Source organism: Mytilus trossulus, chromosome 1, assembly GCF_036588685.1.
Source record: "Mytilus trossulus isolate FHL-02 chromosome 1, PNRI_Mtr1.1.1.hap1, whole genome shotgun sequence".
NCBI classification, from domain to species: Eukaryota; Metazoa; Mollusca; class Bivalvia; order Mytilida; family Mytilidae; genus Mytilus; species Mytilus trossulus.
In genome coordinates this window covers 14433543-14452292 of record NC_086373.1, presented here as the reverse complement: position 1 = coordinate 14452292, position 18750 = coordinate 14433543, and the positions used below count along the sequence as shown (strand labels likewise).

Genomic DNA, 18750 nt, shown 5'->3' with positions numbered 1-18750 from the left:
TAAAATTGAAGATAGAAAATAATGACATAAACAAAATAGAGAATACAAAAACGAAGGACCAATACACCCGTTAATAAATATTTTAATGTCTATCCAAATACAACATAATAGTCATGTGATAGAGGGTATGCTATTTAATCATAAGAATGGGAGTCAAGTGTGTCACTTTTCTTTCTACATGTACTTCGCAAAACACTCAACAAATCATTCCTATATACAACTGTTACTGGTATAGTTTTAGTATAGTGTTTTTTCTGTGTATGCTACATGTTTTCCAGTTTTAACCGGTCTTTTGCAGATCTAAATTCTTGGTGTTGGAATACATTTTCATGTTTTATACTGTAGTTTGTCCTTTGGTCGTTTTTTTTTTTGCCATTGCATTATAAGTTCGGTATAGACTTGTGAGTTTGAATATCCGTTTGGTATCTTCTGCTTTCCTTTTCCAATGTGTCTGATCGGTAACTTTGTGATCTTCTGCTTTTCTTTTTCAATGTGTCTGATCGGTAACTTTGTGATCTTCTGCTTTTCTTTTTCAATGTGTCTGATCGGTAACTTTGTGATCTTCTGCTTTTCTTTTCCAATGTGTCTGATCGGTAACTTTGTGATCTTCTGCTTTTCTTTTCCAATGTGTCTGATCGGTAACTTTGTGATCTTCCGCTTTTCTTTTCCAAGGTGTCTGATCGGTAACTTTGCCAGTGATCTTCCGCTGTTCTTTTCTAATGTGTCTGATCGGTAACTTTGTGATCTTCCGCTTTTCTTTTCTAATGTGTCTGATCGGTTACTTTGTGATTTAACAAGGTTCTGTAATAACCCCGCGGAAGAGAAACTAGCTTGACTAATGTATATGTTACAACAGATCAGCTGGACGCTAAATTGTTAAACCGTTGTCTGGGTTGGCTGTAGGACGACTGAGGGGGCAACGGAATAATGTGGTAATAAAGATGCTTCGTGTGGAGGTTTGATAGTCTGTAAAACTCGTTGTCAAAAACTGTAACGTAGTGTTGCAGGAAGTAGACATAGGGAAGTGATGTATCTACTTAACTTGAATCTTTATATTTTAGAAGGTGGAAGTGGAAGACCATAATGCTTGATACTTTGTGTGTAAATGCTATGTAATTTCCGTCTGTCATAATGTCCAGTGTCTTTGGCCTCATTTTCATGTTTCAGTGACAACTTGAAAATGTTAGAATTTTTGTGATGTCAAGTTCTCTCTTATTATGATTAATATGATAACTATATCTTATTTGTGCATACCTTACAAGGTCATCTTGCCCGTCAAAAAGTTTTCATCTGACTTCAATCCCATTTTATGGATCAGTGAAAAAGGTTAAGTTCCATATATCAGGTCTACTATATTTGGTGTATTGAATTATTATTAGGACTGAAAGGTGTCTTATATGACCTTGACCTCATTTTCATGGTTCAGTAGTTAAATTTAAGTTTTTGTGTTTTGATCTTTTTTCCAATACTTTATGCAATAGGTCAACTATATTTGGTGTATGAAAATATTTAACGATGAATATGTCGATCAATCTAACAGGTTTTATCTGACCTTGACATAATTTTCACGGTTCATTGCTCAGAGTGAAGTTTTGTTTTTTTTGGTCTGTTTTTTCTTCATTTTTTTAGCAATAGATCAACAATAATTGGTGTATCAAATGAGGGTAAGATGTAACTGTCCAACTTACGAGGTGTCATCGACTTCGACTTCTATATCATGGATCAGTGGTTAAAGTTAAGTTTCTGTGTTTTTGGTCTTTTTTCTAATACTATATGCAATAGGTCACCTATATTCGGTGTATGGAAACATTCCATGATGAACATTTGACCTTAACCTCATTCATGATTAAATAGCCAATGGTAAATTTTCATGGTTTAGTTTCATTCTTAGGTTCTATATAATCAAAAGGTCAACTATATCTCTTGCCTAGAATGTCTTTAAGGTGTACGTTTGACATGGTTCACCTGACCTTGACCTCATTTTCATAAATCATTGTTCTATATTAAATGTTCCTGGTTAAGTTTGTTCTTTTAAACTATAAGCAATATGCCAACTAAAAGTTTGTGTATGAAATGATATGAATTTCTGGTTTGGTTTATCTGACCTTGACCTCATTTTCTTGGTTCGTGTTAAGTTTATGTAATACTTGTAGTAAAGCTTTATAGAAAGGACTATCAACATAAAATCAATGACCAGTAAAGCAGGCGAGACATTTCATCGTGTGCACAGCCACTCTTGTTTAACTTATAAGTTACGATTAATTAGATAGACAAAAAAAGCTTTGAACTATGTTTTGCCTTTCGTTTAATAGTCCAAGCTTTTGTTCACTCTCGTTGCATACACATATTTTTTTCTTATATTACCTTTTTTATTACATATATACCAAACGTAAAATAAGTAGTTATTAGTATCATTATTTATGAATTACTAATTAAGTAATTATTGTAGATGTACAAACAGATAGTTCCTTCACATGTTTTCAAGGTGTGGTCAAATGTTCCCAGTTTGTAAATAATAATTTTGCCTCCAGTGGTGTCCAAATGGAGGTTAATGAACGTGGTGCCGTGGTCCAAACGACCAAAAATGTCATTGCAGTCAGGCCAAAATGATGATGGCGATGGCCCTGCTGAAAAAGTCATTAACAATCTGGCACTCCGGAAGAATTAGGGCCAAGATCTGGTCCACCTTGCGGATGACAATGTTGCAGATGGGGATGTAGATGATGTGGAGGTGGCGGATGACAATGTCGCGGATGACGATGTCCCGAATGTGGAGGTGGCGGGTGAGGATGTCCCGGATGTGGAGGTGGCGGATGACGATGTCCCGGATGTGGAGGTGGCGGATGACGATGTCCCGGAAGTGGAGGTGGCGGATGACGATGTCGCGGATGAAGATGATGCGGATGTCGGTGTGGTGGATGATGATGTATCGATTCATAGGGTCGATGGCGATGGCGATGGCTTGGTCTGAATGGTGGTGGATGATGTGATGATCTAAACGGTGGAGAGTGGTGGCCATGGTCATATGGTGGTGGAAAGTGTTGCACTCCATTGAAAAGAGTGGGGTGCCTTGGGTGAGGTCCAATGTCTGGAAAATAAAACTAAGTAATGTTTTAAACCTGGAATATAAAACAAAGCTATGAATACATCTTGAGCATGCAACCAAATTATGAATAACACTTGATTATATAATCACATATAAAACTAGAATAAACAAAAAAAATAATGTATAACACTAAAGACACGGTATAAGACCAAATATGATCAAAGGTGTCAAAGACTTGAATAAACAACCAAGTTATGTATAGCACCGGAGAAGCATCGAGTCATGTTAAGCACTGGAGTATATGACAAAATTATATAACACTTGAGTATAAAACCAAGTTATATAACACTGGAGTATAATACAAAGTTATATAACACTGGAGTATGAAACAAAGTTATATAACACTGGAGTATAAAACAAAGTTATATAACACTGGAGTATAAAACCAAGTTATATAACACTTGAGTATAAAACCAAGTTATATAACACTGGAGTATAAAACCAAATTATATAACACTTGAGTATAAAACCAAATTATATAACACTTGAGTATAAAACCAAATTATATAACACTTGAGTATAAAACCAAATTATATAACACTTGAGTATAAAACCAAGTTATATAACACTGGAGTATAAAACCAAATTATATAACACTTGGGTATAAAACCAAATTATATAACACTGGAGTATAAAACCAAATTATAAAACACTGGAGTATAAGACCAGTTTTTATTATGAATAAATTGTTTTTTAAATTATTGGTTAAATATAGATTTGTTTACTCACTAGACATCCGTTAATAAATAAAGCACAAACCCAGCTTCTTTCTATGCATATATGTTAATCACTCTTTAACAGCTATTAATTATTAATATTATATACTAATCATATTACTGTATTAGTTAAAAGTTAAGTCATATTGTGATTATCGTTTTAAAATTGTCTTCTAAACCCTTCAGTCTGAGTGCTCATGTAAAAAAAAAAAGAAAAAGTATAAGACCAAATTATATAACACTGGAGTATCAAATCTAATTATGCACATGTATAAAACCTAATTATTGTTAATAAGTTATGTCAACCAACGAAGAAATAAGCTTAGATTAAAAAAAAAACTACAATAAATTATTATTGTTTACTGAGTATAGCTCTGGTTGATACGCCTTGTAAATGCAAATGTACATAATAAAAAATTCTTAATATTTTAAATTCATGACGAAATTAGTCGGATTTCAATTCAAATACTTAAACTTGGAAGGAATCAAGTTTCAGGACATAAACATACGTGTCGACCTATATTCTTTTTTCCATTGATTAAAAAATAACAAAACAGGATCAAAAAATGTATTTCATGTGCAAATGTATATATTGGGGATATATTACCAAACTAACCTATGAGGAAACCATTCAACAAGTTAAAAATTCCCCAAACCAAAAAACAAGGGAAGCAATCAAGTCAGAATGAATGAAGATACGAATAACAATCCCACCACAAACAATCAAAAACATAGTTTGGCAGGGTATATATTGTTTAGGATTCCTATTCATAATCATGTTTGTAGACTCTCTGAAATCATTGCAATGAAATAGCTTTTTTATAACAATGATTCTGCCAAGGCTTGGCATTTTTTTTATTGACCAGTAGAGGAGTTACGAACGTCGGACTAAGAGTAAAGGACATCGCTAAGAAGTCTTTGGTACGAGAGGAGGTACAAATATTAACTACATAATGGTTTACTTTTATCAATTTTTATTTGAATGGAGAGTTGTCTCATTGGCACTCACACCACATCTTCCTATACATCTATAATTGAAATGGCAACACACCTTCGCTACTGTTTTCTACATATTCGTTGGGTTCTGTTTGTTTTGGCATTTCGCGTATAGTAGACACTTGGACTTGGGCCATTCTTAGGGATATTTCTCCATCAGAAAGTCCATTTTCTTGGGAAGGAACTGTTTCGGTTCTTATTAAACCCTCAAAGTCTGAGCCTCTTTCTTCATTATTCGCTATGTCTCTATCTTCCATTATGCTGTGATCTTTTGTTATAAATCCACCAAACAAAGCATACCATAGCAAACGTTGCTTCCTTATACCACCAATGTTTTCATCTGAAGAAAAAAAACAATCTTCTTTTTTTTGTAAACAAATGATTTTACAGTGCAGAATTTTATATGTACCCCATACTAATAACTGGTGAATTAACATAAAAGAATTAACCGTTTACTAAATTGTGCGTGATTTTTTATTTATCAAACATTTCCCATATCTAAGCATATCCAATATGCCAAAATCCTTTTTCGATTTAGATGGCTAAATGCATTAATTTCCATTTGTCCATCTCAAACACATAAATTATAGTGTTACTGTAAAGTCTATAAATATAATTATGATAAAAAAAAATCGTTATATTTCTTTGATGTAGTATTTGGAACTGTTGATAACGTTTTTACTACGAAAAACTAATCTTTAAACTCGATGTTCTTAAAATGAAGGCATACAAACACATAGATATATTTGATATTTACTTAGGTTATATTAAGAAGCAATTCAAAATAGCATTTCAGCTTCAAATGCATTGGGCAAGGTCATGAGAACCGCAAACATATATGCCTCTCATCTGTATTTATTTCGATAAAAAAGTCATATATTTATAGCCTTTTATATTATCGTGTATTTTTCTATTTTGTGATGTTATGCTATTGTTTCAGAAAAAGGGAGAAGGTTTGGTGCCAATAAAACGTTTAATCCCGCTGCAAATGTTCGCACCTGTCCTTAGTCAGGAATCTGATGTACAGTAGTTGTCGTTTGTTTGTGTAATTTATACGTGTTTCTCGTTTCTCGCTTTTTTATATAGATTATACCGTTGGTTTTCCCGTTTGAATGGTTTTACACTAGTAATTTTGTGGCACTTTATAGCGTGTTGTTCGGTGTGAGACAAGACTCCGTGTTGAAGTTTGTACATTGACCTATAATGGTTTACTTTTTTAAATTGTTATTTGGATGGAGAGTTGTCTCATTGGCACTCACACCACATCTTTCTATATCTATTTTATAGTTATGGAATGTTGTGGTGATCGAGTGTATTTTTCGTCATTTTTACTTCGTGGAGGTTATAGTTGAATATACAACCCTTTTGACAAATTCTTGTAGGAAAGTAGGACAACTTTCATTCTTCAATATTCATGAATGATTTTCTGGGTGTTATGTTAGATGATATATGATATATAATATATAAAATAATAGAAGATATACCCGGAAGTTTAATATTAGGCTTAACGACAAACATGACAATCTTAAAGCATTTTGCAAAATAACAGATTTTTTTCAGAATTGTTCACTCGAGATCGTACTTTTATTTTAGAAACAATCAACTTATGTAAGATCTTTTTGTGTATAATTGAATGTTTGCACTTACTGGCTCAGTACATTTGGTTTGTTATTTTAAATCTGCCACAAGACTGTTAAACCATTTATAAAGAGAGACAACTCATTTTTTTCAATATCGGTTCAAGGCAGCGAATTTATCTTTGAAGGCCGGCCCCCTTTGGAAGTTTTAACCAATCTTTTACGTACAGTTGGTCGTGAAAACTTAAATAAACGAGGTATTACGGGATGCCATGGGAAGAAGTAGCGTTTCTCTTATTTTGACGTTGTGTGGCATATTTTTGTTCATTTATAACCCTTCTTTAACTAAATTTATACCAATAAAATGAAGTCGACCTTTTTTTTCTACCGGATCAGATCGAAGAGTTCATAAAGATTATCTAGTCATAATTTATAAAAATGTTTTATCTTTTTAGGTTATAATTCAATAATATTTAACTGTAAGAAAAAATTCTTGTCTTTCAATATTTAGTTAGACTGGTAATCTGAAAAGCAATGTGGAAAATCGATTGCATGTCACTAGTTTTGTAAATTTGGCTTACAACATAGACATGCCAAAGTTGTTTGCAAAATTTTACAACACTGTTGACATGTTATCAATGTTCCTTGACCTCAAATCAATGTTTGATCTCAGCAATGGTCCTTATCTCTTCAAATATAGTTTAAAAACAAGGTTCGGGTTTTTTTTTATATTATAGTTGTGGATTTTCCCAAAACAAATCTGTAGTTCCTCCTTGTTATTACTCAATTTATTTCACTTGACCGGGCGGAGTTTAACCGGTTCGCTCATAATAAACCAGTCCATCTATAGTTAGGGGTTTTAGGATTAACTCAAAAATGAAGTGTCCAGGCATTCTGTTGTAAATTCCTTTGATGACACTGATAGGTGATTAGAAATCAGTAATCATTATAACGGCAATCATCCTTATCACACACATCTTCACATAGACTGTCCTTATGCAAATTAAAACGTAAGCTCCGCCCGATCAGTTGAAATAACATTGGTAATATCTGCAATTTATGTCCCCAGATTTCAAATTTTGGCATATTTTTTGGGGTTTTTTTTGCATTAAAAGTCGTTTATTTTTTTTATTTTAAGTTAAGTATTTCTTAAACATTTTTTTTTTATGTGGCCAGCTGTTGGTTGATGCATACAAAGAATTGTTGTTAAAGTTTAGGTTATTGCAAAACAATAAAACATATAACATTGTTATGCAAAATACTTATAATTAGTTATGCATCAATATTTTTATATTTTATCATCTTGTCCTATACTATTTTTAGTAATATTGTATCCGGGATGGTAAACGAATATTCACCCGCAAAGTGGAAAGGGATTAATATAAGTTGTAAAACTTGTTTCCCAATCCACTATAAATAAATATGTTTAAACTAACGAATATTTTCCCAAATATATTTTGTATCCGGGGTCGTAATGTATTAATTGTGTACTTTTGAGACACCGCGTCATCATTTCACATCACGTTACTATGAAAAGCACAAATCCATAAAATTCATCCATTGCTTACAAAACTTATAGTCGTTGGTGGAATTCCACGAATACGACGGTCGGACTGTGTACCACATTTCACTGAATAACAGTGTCAAGAAACGCGAATCATTTTAAAGCTTTGTGGAATGATGCTGAAGATTCTTAATTTTTTTAGAAAAAAGTAAAATCACAAAAATACTGATCTCCGAGGAAAATTCAAAACGGAATGTCCCTAATCCTATGGCAAAATCAAAGGATAAAACACATCAAACGAATGGACACCAACTGTCATATTCCTGACTTGATACAGGCATTTTCAAATGTAGAAAATGGTGAATTGAGCCTGGTTTTATAGCGCTAAACCTCTAAATTTTATGACAGTCGCATCATAGATAGCGTAAGATATTTCCAAATGAGGTCCTGAGGAGGGTTGATGATAACCATATAAAAAATATGATTCGAAAGAAAAAGGCTTGAATTGCTTACTTCCATGTTATTTGGTATCTGTATGTTAGCCTGGTATCCAGGTCAAACCTCTTCTTCGCGTCGGTCGAGCAGTAAAGCTGGATTGGATCTTTAAGTAGAGTATTCTCATTTGAAAATTATACCTTTATATAAATTATTGGGTATACAGTAAATCTGAATATCTCAATCTTAAAAATACTATATGTATATATATATACAAATACATATTGAGTAACAAAAAAAGAGTAGATTCCGTATGAGGCTGCCGCATTCTGAATGTACCAAGTCAGAAACCTCTAATTCAGTGGTTGTATTTTGGTGTTGTAACAGTATACCAGATTTCTATTTTGCTAAGCCTAGAACATTCATGTCGCAAACATGAGATATACCGATTCTATCCTAAAGAAAAATTAATTGAAATGTAAATCAATATCCATGTACTACGCGCTAGTGAATTTGACATCATTCAATCATTCTCTTTGATGATTGTACAGATACACTAAAAGTTTTAAGAGAAGAAGTGGTATGAGTGTCAATGAGACAACTCTTCATAAGAAACCAAATGACACAGACATTAACAACTATAAGTCATCGTGTAGCCTTCAAAGTCAATACAGCAAAGTCAGCCATAAAAATAACGGCCTTATATATCAAAGTACAAAATAATGAACCAAAAACAAATATGTATTACAGCAAACAACAACCACTGAATTGCAGACTCCTGCTTTGGGACATGCACATACTAGGCATAATGTGACGGATGAAACATGTTTTACTGGTATTCAACTCTTCTCTAACCTGGGACAAATCTAACAGTACAACATAAGATCGAACTTTTTCTGTGTCATTTGGTCTCTTTTAGAAAGTTGTCTCCTTTGCAATCATACCATATAATATATGTTTTGTAATAGTAAAGGTTTCCCAAATGCAACAAAGTAATGGTGCTCAAAGTACTTTCATAGTCGATATGATAAGAAAATGACGTTTACTGATCTAAAAGTTGTAGCTGTTGGGTAGTACAAAATTTCAGTAACTATGAAAAGTTTACCAGTGCATCCTTGGAAAAAGCTTCAAAGAATATTACATACAGCTTTTATGAAATATTCTTTATATAAGAACTATCTTTTGCAAATTGCGTACCTTACTATCAACCATGTTTAAATGTTTAAACTTCACATTTGAAAAAAAAAGACAGAGTGACAGAGTATACAAATAGCTCAATACTGCTGCACTTTTCATACTATTGAAATTTTGTACTACCCGACTGCTACAACTTTTAAATCAGTAATTGTCATTACTTTATATTTAGGAAAACTGGTAACACTTACAACGTTTGGCACGATCATCGCAAAATCACTATTTATTATCATAGTAACATAAATACTCATAACAAAAAAATAATTGTTATAAAATGTATCATTGTTCTCTAAATATAGCACATTATCTCATTAACACAATAATATATCATATATAACGGAATAGTGTAAAATAAGTTTTTAATGTTGCTATTGAAACAAAACCTAATATACATAATATTTTTTATTCATTTTGTGTTACTCACACATTGACTTCATGTCAAAGTAAAATAATCCGTACATAGTCGAACATGTATATTACAATTAGAATTTCAAGTCCCCGTTATAACGTACATCATCATACATGTACATGTAATATGAATTTCATCTCGCAAATATTTGGTACATGACTATACTATTGAAAGTGTAACATCTATGCTATAGGCATTTTATATTCGGTACCAGTTTGTTTATGTCGACTCAGGATTTTTAACACGTCAGTGTTTAGTAATTGATGTGTCAAAAGCTTAACCAGACCAGGAACATATATATTGTTAGATATACTGTTCCCAGACCAGACCAACACCATCGAACGAAATGATTAGATCTGTGAGCTGGAAAAACACTATATTTTTTCGTATCATTTACTATGTTGAAAAAACACAAAAAAGAGATAGATTTTAGGATCACGAAACATGACCAACTTATTACTTGATGTTCTGAAATAGCTTTACAGCACATTTCAGTCAGTATGTTGCTAATGGTAATATCTTTGGTTAGCTTGCTTGTTAGCTGAACCGTGAAGTAATTTTTAGGTAAGGTAAACTTCCCTCCTTTAATAGTAGACTAGCCCAACAGATAAAAAATCTCTCTCTCTGTAGGACTAAGCTACTTTAAAAGGAGGGAAGTTTACCTTGCCTAACAATGACTTCACGGTTCAGCTAACAAACAAGCTAACCAAAGATATTACAATTAGCTACATACTGACTGAAATGTGCTGTAAATGATGTACAACAGTTTGTCTTTTATTTGTAAAAGGAATCCAATAAAAAAAAACACGACCTCTTTGACCTTAGTTAATGTTTTAAGGTAAATAAAGCAACTTTGCTCGTGGTATACCAAACATTACAAACTGCTTGCTAGAGATATGACCCGGAAGGGAATGAAAAAGTTCCTTAAAATGAGTTTCGATATTCATTAAAACGTTTTCCTCCAATGGAGGTCTTGTCAGACTTCTGTATGTCATAGGTGATGCTCGAATCATCACTGATAATTGTTCATTCGCAATTTCCCGCCATTTTACCCAATTGTCCATGTCATCTGTAGAAATTCGATCAGTATATGAAAAGGCATTGTGTAAGACACCCAGGTTTTGTGCTTCCTTAAAATATCTGTTTGGCGTAGCTGAAGTATGAAAATGAACGAAATTTTGTCTTCTTGAAAAGTTTGAGTTGTTTTTGTCCCTCTGTTCGTCTTCAGGGAGGTAATCTGGCTCGGGTTCTTTGTTATCCATTCTATTTCAGTTCTTATTCAATCACTATTCAGTCTATTATGTTGATGCTGCACTTTCTATTATTTAATTTGGCACATTAAAAAAACAAACTTAAACAATCCTGAGTCTCAGAACAATCACATCAGATAAACCAGTTGTATTCGGTTCCTTTCTTGGATGCATGGGTATCCTAAAATACAAAGAGAATAGTTTATTATATATGTTCTCATATAAATCTGAAAACAATATAATGTGTATAATCCTTCTACGTGTACTGAAAGAAATACAACAAAGACGCCTCAGATGACTGGTGCATGTTCTGAGGATGCCTGTATCCAATATAAACAGGATGATAGCTTTCTTAAATGGACACCCCATGGGAAGAGTCCAAGAGGAAGACCCATGCAAAACCACCTGGCGTCGATCGGTTGATGCAGAACTGAAGCCGCTTGACATAACACGGAGAGAAGCAGAAACAAATGCTAAAGACATAACTGGTTGAAAAAAATATTGTGTTGACCTTATGCTCCACCAGGGGCGATGAGGATATGTATGGAAGGTAGGTATTTATACCCCGCTACGATAGAAGAGGGGCATTAAAATCTATTTTTACGTCCGTTCGTTCGTCCATATGTTAGTCCCTTTTGGTATCAATTTAAGTTTTGCTTAAAGGTAGTCAAAGTTTTGGTTTAGAGATCAACTTTACTTGAAACTGAGCATTCATGTGCATAAAATAACATGAACTGTTTCAGTATATATGCCAATTTAGAGTTTTAACCCTTTTAATTGAGTCGGGAAATTAAATACAAATAAGTGATGTCCTTATGTTAACATCTATGTGTATCGTTTGTGTTGTTTTTCTTGTGTTAGTGGGTTTCTGTATAATTTAACTTGTTTGAGAAATACTCATTTTCTATCTGCGCAATAAATAGATAAATAAATGTTTAGAAGGCTGGATTTTATTCTCTTAATTAGGGCACATGTATTGCATATAACACGTAAACAATCATTAGAAACATTTGCATATCAATATCATATTCTATCTAGAAATAGATGTATAAAATAAATTAAAAATAAACACACAAAAAAGAACCATATGATAATAAATGTTATGTAAACCTTGACCCAACCACATGCCAACTACACCAAGTGTATTGTAGCTATTAAATAGATAAATAGAAGGTATAAATAGATGGTGCCCGTAAGGAGAAGACATCGTTGATAACTTATAAACATATTCAACTATAATTATAAGGGTATACTACAAATACATTGAATAATGGATATAATGACTAATCCGCAGTATAAGCATGTACCAAGAGTCGAAGTTTCAAATCCCGCCACTCCGTTTTTCAATGAATCATGAATTTGATACAATCCATTGAAATGTGTAACCTAAGCAGATGGTGCAACAGCATAACTATGTTCTTTATATAATATATTTTTTACAATCTTCAATCAATTCCCTATTGTATTCAGTATTATCAACGTGCTAATACTTGTTTGACAGGAGAATTGTATATATTCTTTATATAAAGTTAAGTTTAGTTTAATTACCCCTCATTTTGGCATCATAAAAACAAATTTTGAACAGGATAGTTTATAAAAGAGTTAAAACATGTATCATGGTGAATTAGGAATTCTTGCATTAAAATAAATTTACCATGTTCACAGCAAGACACTTCCCATTTTCAAATATTTTGCAATTTCCTGTCTAAATATCTAAATATTACAAAAATCATCTTCAAGGATGGCGACTATTAAGTAACTTGTTTAACATGTTTAAAGATCTAAATAAAAGATCATTGCATGTGTAATATCACTGCCTGGTCTATTCAAGATTTGATTATCACTTTGAGTAGTTTATAAAAGAGGTATACAAAAACATGTATCATGGTGAATTAGCAATTCTTGCGTTCTCACCACACAGCAAGACACTTCCCATTTTCATATATTTTACAATTTCCTGTCTAAATTTCTAAATATGCAAGTTACAAAATTCATCTCCAAATATTGCGACTAATGAGTAACTATAAAGATCTAAATGAAAGACCTTTGTGCTATATCACTGCCTTAACTTTTAAGATGTGTTTATCAATGAGGGGGCATCAATGCATGGGGTAGTTTATAAAAGACTTAAAGAGGTAAAAATTTATCATGGTGAATTAGCAATTCTTGCATTAAAATCACCTCACAGCAAGACACTTCCCATTTTCAAATATTTTGCAATTTCCTGTCTAAATATCTAAATATACAAGTTAAAATAAGCATACACACCTATTGTTCAAATGAATTTCCTGTCAGAAAAAGAAACAATATATGGAAGTGCAAAGTTTTTATTTTTGGTTGAACGCCCGTATGTTTAACTGTAAATTATACTTTTAATAGTTGGTTGACTGCTTTATTTGAATAATGGTTCATTGTTTATATTCACATGCGAGAAAAAAAAATAGGTATATTAAGAAGTTACAGTTTAATAAGTACATTTTTTTTCATAACAGTACGTCTTTCTCTTGATAATATGCAACTGCAGAATTTAAAGCAAAAAAAACCACAGCGTACAAAAATGATCAATGATAATTGGTGTATGTCTGTGTGTATGTTTGTGTATAAGATGTTATTATAAATAAGTTTGTTTTCATTGCAGTATGTATGCTTATCTCTGAACCGTTGTACCTTATGCATGGTTTGGAAGAATAAAGGTGATGCTATTTCCCTTTTCTATTCTCGATTTGTTTTAGTCAGGAATGTTCTTCCTGTAGATTGTTGTTCGGATAAAAAGAGTGTTGATAGATTTTTTTTCCTTGTAAATATGAAAAAGTCGGTGATTTTATAGATACAAAATATATATCCAAGAAAGATAAACAAACGGACTTCCGTGTTCCACAAAAAGTTATAAGATTATTGTTATGTACATGTATACAGAATTCGGTTATCAGAAAAGCTCTCTCTCTCTCTCTTTTTATATATACGGGTATTATCAACTTTCAATCCATTCTAACCCGATATCTTCCTTTCTATGTAGTGTTGCTTTATCGTGGATTTTGTTTGACATTTTTTAAGGTCGGAGGTCCAATTTGGCTATACACGTCAAGTAATCTGACAGATTCCAATCTGTGTTGGAACTTTGATATATTATTATATCCAAAGATTATTGTTTGAGGTATACAGTCTATGATGTATTGCATTTGAAAAAGGGAGAGTACAAGCCCACTTGTTCTCCGAATAAGGTTCAGCAACTGTGGACAGAAACCGACCAGACCATTTATTAATTCAGGGGGTCCATTATTCTCAAATTTGGAGTATCTCCTCCAGCACGACTTGGTTTGAATACCCCCACGATGAAATAAACAGTATCACATAGAAAGAAAATTTAGTTTGTTTTCCTTCAAAATAATCATCGAATCTTTAATCTCCTTATATCAAAGTATTAAATATAAAAATAAAAAGGCTTCCGATATCTTGACATTATAATGTGTTGGAATTTTCGGTACATGCTGCATTATAGTATTTTAAGCATTGCTTTGGTTTTCGTGAAAGTTTGCACAATTATCGCAATGTTACAGTGATATGTTTGTGTGATGCACAATGTTTGGCTGAGGTAAAGCATGTTTAGCGCAATGTTTGGCTGAAATTAAACATGTTTAGCGCAATGTTTGGCTGAGGTTAAACATGTTTAGCGCAATGTTTAGCTGAGATTAAGCATGAACAGCGCAATGTTTGGCTAAGATTTTCATTCTGTGCACAACGTTTCAGTGGTATTTCTTAAAATAAAATGTTTTTGAAACACTTGTATAAATTTCTTGGTGGAGCTTGTCTATGAAAAAGGGAACACCAAATAGATTATAGCAGCAAATTTGAATTTCCACACTATAGCATTGGGTTTTTATTTGTTCTCAGAACTATAAAATATGGTTTATTTTTATCTAAACACAAAGAAATATAAAAATGAATGTATTTAACAATATTATTCATGAAGGTATTTTTTGGTAAAAAAATATAATAAACATGACAAAACCATATAATTTATAACATACATTGGTTGAGCTAGTTTAACCTTGCACTAGTAGGTCAGTGACCGAACGTTCACTCCAGGTTAGTGGTCCCTTTAAAAAAGAAAGAAAAAACCGGTACGAGTTTGTAGCTATCATTTATTTGTTTGTTGATCATGAGAAGGACAAAATCCATGAAAACATTATAGATATCTCGTTAAACTTTCTTAAAGGAAATTACAATTCATTTTATAAAATTAGAGGAACACGGTTTATTCTGCATATTTGAACTTCACATATAACGAGCGTAAGAGTACTGTAAGATTTCCACTTAGTATATAAAAAAAAGAAGATGTGGTATGATTGCGTATGAGACAACTCTCCACAAGAGACCAAATGACACAGAAATTTACAAATTAAGGTCACCGTACGGCCTTCAAACATGAGCAAAGCTCATACCTCATAGTCAGCTATAAAGAGCCCGAAATGACAAATGTCAAACAATTCAAACGAGAAAACGAATGGCATCATTAATGACTGATTAATGATAAAAAAAAAAAAATGAACGAAAAACGAATATGAATCACATCAACAAACGACAACTACTGAATAACAGGCTCCTTACTTGGGACAATCAACATACATACAGAATGTGGCGGGGTTAAACATGTTAGTGGGATCCCAACTCAACTTAAGTTCATATTGTCAATGTTAGAGCTGTAATGTATGTTGAAAAACTTAAGAGGTACATGTTTTGCGATGTGATGACATTATCCCCCGCACTGACAACTTTAGTAAAAAGAGCAAACGTAATTGACAATTTAACTCTATATATATCGTGGCCACAAGTTTTTTTTGTTTCTGTGTAGTATTGAATTTATATTAAGTTCCATTTTGTTACATCTTGTGATCAATTTTATTTGGCAATCGCCAATGGCAGTCAGCAGGGTTAAGAACATCAGTTGTTCGACCTGTTAGTCAAATGCGTTTTGTTTAAATATACTTTTTCACTATTTTGGTCTTTTGGAAAATGTTGTTTGTGCTGTATTTAGACCCTTCTACAACGAATTTTGTTTTACATGCACGTGTAAAAATTGCGGTTTTTATCCAACACAATCATAAGTTTGGACGTAGTTTTCAATTTAGACTCGTTTATATTTTTTCGTTTGGGTTTGTATCATATTTTCCCTCCGGTTTATATGATTCGTTCATCCTATATTGACTCTTGAAATTCAAGAGTCTATCTAAAAATGAGGATACTTTTTATATGGCCTTCCAAATACCGTTTCGATCCCTAACATTACTGAAGAGACATTTATTGTCGAAATCCGGATCTGGTGTACAAAAAAAATATTGACACCTTATGTTTGTGGTATAACATTGTGGTCACAAGTAAATTGTTTTCTGTTTAGTATTAAATCTATATCAAGATCCATTTTGTTACATCTTGTGATCAATTTTATTTGGCAATCGCCAATGGCAGTCAAGAACATCAGTTGTTCGACCTGTTAGTCAAATGCGCTTTGTTTAAATATACTTTTTCACTTTATATATATATTCCATACTCAGTCTGGAATAATCTAATTAAAATATTAGATTGAGTCTGGAAATATGAACTTGAAATATACATGGAATAAAATGTATGTACACCATACTGCACAGATTATAAGCGTAGAATATAAAACACCCATGTAAATATAAAATACTTTACTAACAAAAAATAAATAGATATAAAACATCTTTGTTTTTTTGTTACAGACAGAACATTTCTTGGTGTACGAGGTGTTTTGACGACGTTGAAGGACTGTTCTAGTATCTTTGATGGGATTTATTATCAGTCCATTTCAGAATCTGCAAACTATTATGATTCGTTTGTGGAAAGCCTTTAAATAAAATTGTTGATTTCTTATTTAGTTTATACAAGTCTGTTGAAATTGATATATACATTTGTGCATACAAGTAGATTATTGTGGCCATCTATATAGACAACGCTGTTGTTCCAAAACTAGGGAAAAGGAGGATAACTCTAATTCACAAAGTTAGTTGACGCAATTGTGAACGTTTCAGTACTACTACAATAAGATCACGATCTTTCAATTTAAACAGTGGGTAGTATGATCAATTGCTCAATCTTCGAAACTCATGACAATATATTTGACGAGTGAGAATTTAACCGATTTATTGAAATCAGAGACTGTATAGTAGACACTGGTGTCCTTCAACGGTTCAACAATCTGATATTTCCTAGTCATGATATCTTGTCTTAGTTCAAACAGAGGTATATAATGCAATGGTCCCTGCAAGGATTTGTATCCAAATCCTTGGTCTCTGGTTCCAATAAAATGAATAAACTTTATTGAGTTAAAATGCAATTATTTTCACAAACTCAAGTAAATATTTCTGATATCGGAATTGCATTTTTCAGATAAGGATGAATAGGAGAAAAAAATACTTTGGATTTAGCAAGCAGATGCCAAAGAAACGATTGTTTCAACTTTTCAGAAAGGAAATGCAAAGACAGTTTTGTTGTTGTTGCGAAAATGATATTTTCAATATCAATAGATCGTTTCGATCTGGACTACTATTTTATTTTGTTACTAAATCAATTGACACTTTTAATCAATTTCCGATGAAGAAGACGAAAACCACTTGGATTGTGATAAGAGTTGATATGAAGGAATGCATATGTATTTGACGTTTTACGCACAATATTCGGTCTATGTCTCATTTGACAATTTCTTGATGCATAAGTAGGACAACACCAGACTGACACTCATATCGACGTCCTATCAATTGAAGATCTTTTATCTTGTATACCTCAATTCAAATATTTTCAAACAGAGTGAACATGCTGAAATGTCTTTCCTGTTTTACTGATTTTCAATTTATATTGTAAGTCTGCAATATGAAGATTTTGAATTTCTACTACAAGTTTAAACTACACTGACTCAACATTATCAGTGATCTATTCTTTGAAAACGGGTTAAGGGTTATTTGAGCACTACCAGATAGACATGTTCACCTTACAATAATTTCATGCACCAACTTTAGTGTTCTTTTTATGTCCCACCTACGATAGTAGAGGGGCATTATGTTTTCTTGTCTGTGCGTCCGTTAGTCCGTCCGTCTGTCCTGCTTCAGGTTAAAGTTTTTGGTCAAGGTAGTTTTTGATGAAGTTGAAATCCAATCAACTTGAAACTTAGTACACATGTTCCTTATGATATGATCTTTCTAATTTTAATGCAAAATTATATTTTTTTTTATCCCAATTTCATGGTCCACTGAACATAGAAAATGATAGCCCAAGTTTCAGGTTAAAGTTTTTGGTCAAGGTATTTTTTGATGAAGTTGAAGTCCAATCAACTTCAAACTTGATACACATGTTTCCTATGATATGATCTTTCTAATTTTAATGCCGAATTAGATTTTTTACCCCAATTTTACGGTCCACTGAACATGGCAAATGATAGTGCGAGTTGGGCATCCATGTTCTTTGGACACATTCTTGTTTATTATAGTACATGAGAAACGGAACCAAAAAAAACACAAGCGTATAACATCAACCAATGGATAAACCATG

The 18750-nt window shown here is 32.6% G+C and overlaps 1 protein-coding gene across 2 annotated transcripts; it reads right to left on the bottom strand.

Moving 5' to 3' along the window:
- Nucleotides 1-2287: 2287 nt before the first annotated feature.
- LOC134716044 (histidine-rich glycoprotein-like) lies at nucleotides 2288-10224 on the bottom strand. Of its 2 annotated transcripts, none has more exons than XM_063578734.1 (3): nucleotides 9953-10224; nucleotides 4874-5158; nucleotides 2288-3088 (listed from the first exon to the last, which is right to left on the bottom strand). In XM_063578734.1, the coding sequence occupies exons 1-3, from the start codon at nucleotides 9987-9989 to the stop codon at nucleotides 2640-2642; spliced, it is 771 nt and encodes a 256-aa protein (XP_063434804.1). In that variant the 5' UTR covers nucleotides 9990-10224; the 3' UTR covers nucleotides 2288-2639. The 2 variants fall into 2 exon arrangements, with proteins under 2 accessions (XP_063434804.1, XP_063434814.1); XM_063578744.1 differs by lacking the exon at nucleotides 9953-10224 and adding an exon at nucleotides 6466-6537.
- Between the last annotated feature and the right edge of the window lie 8526 nt (nucleotides 10225-18750).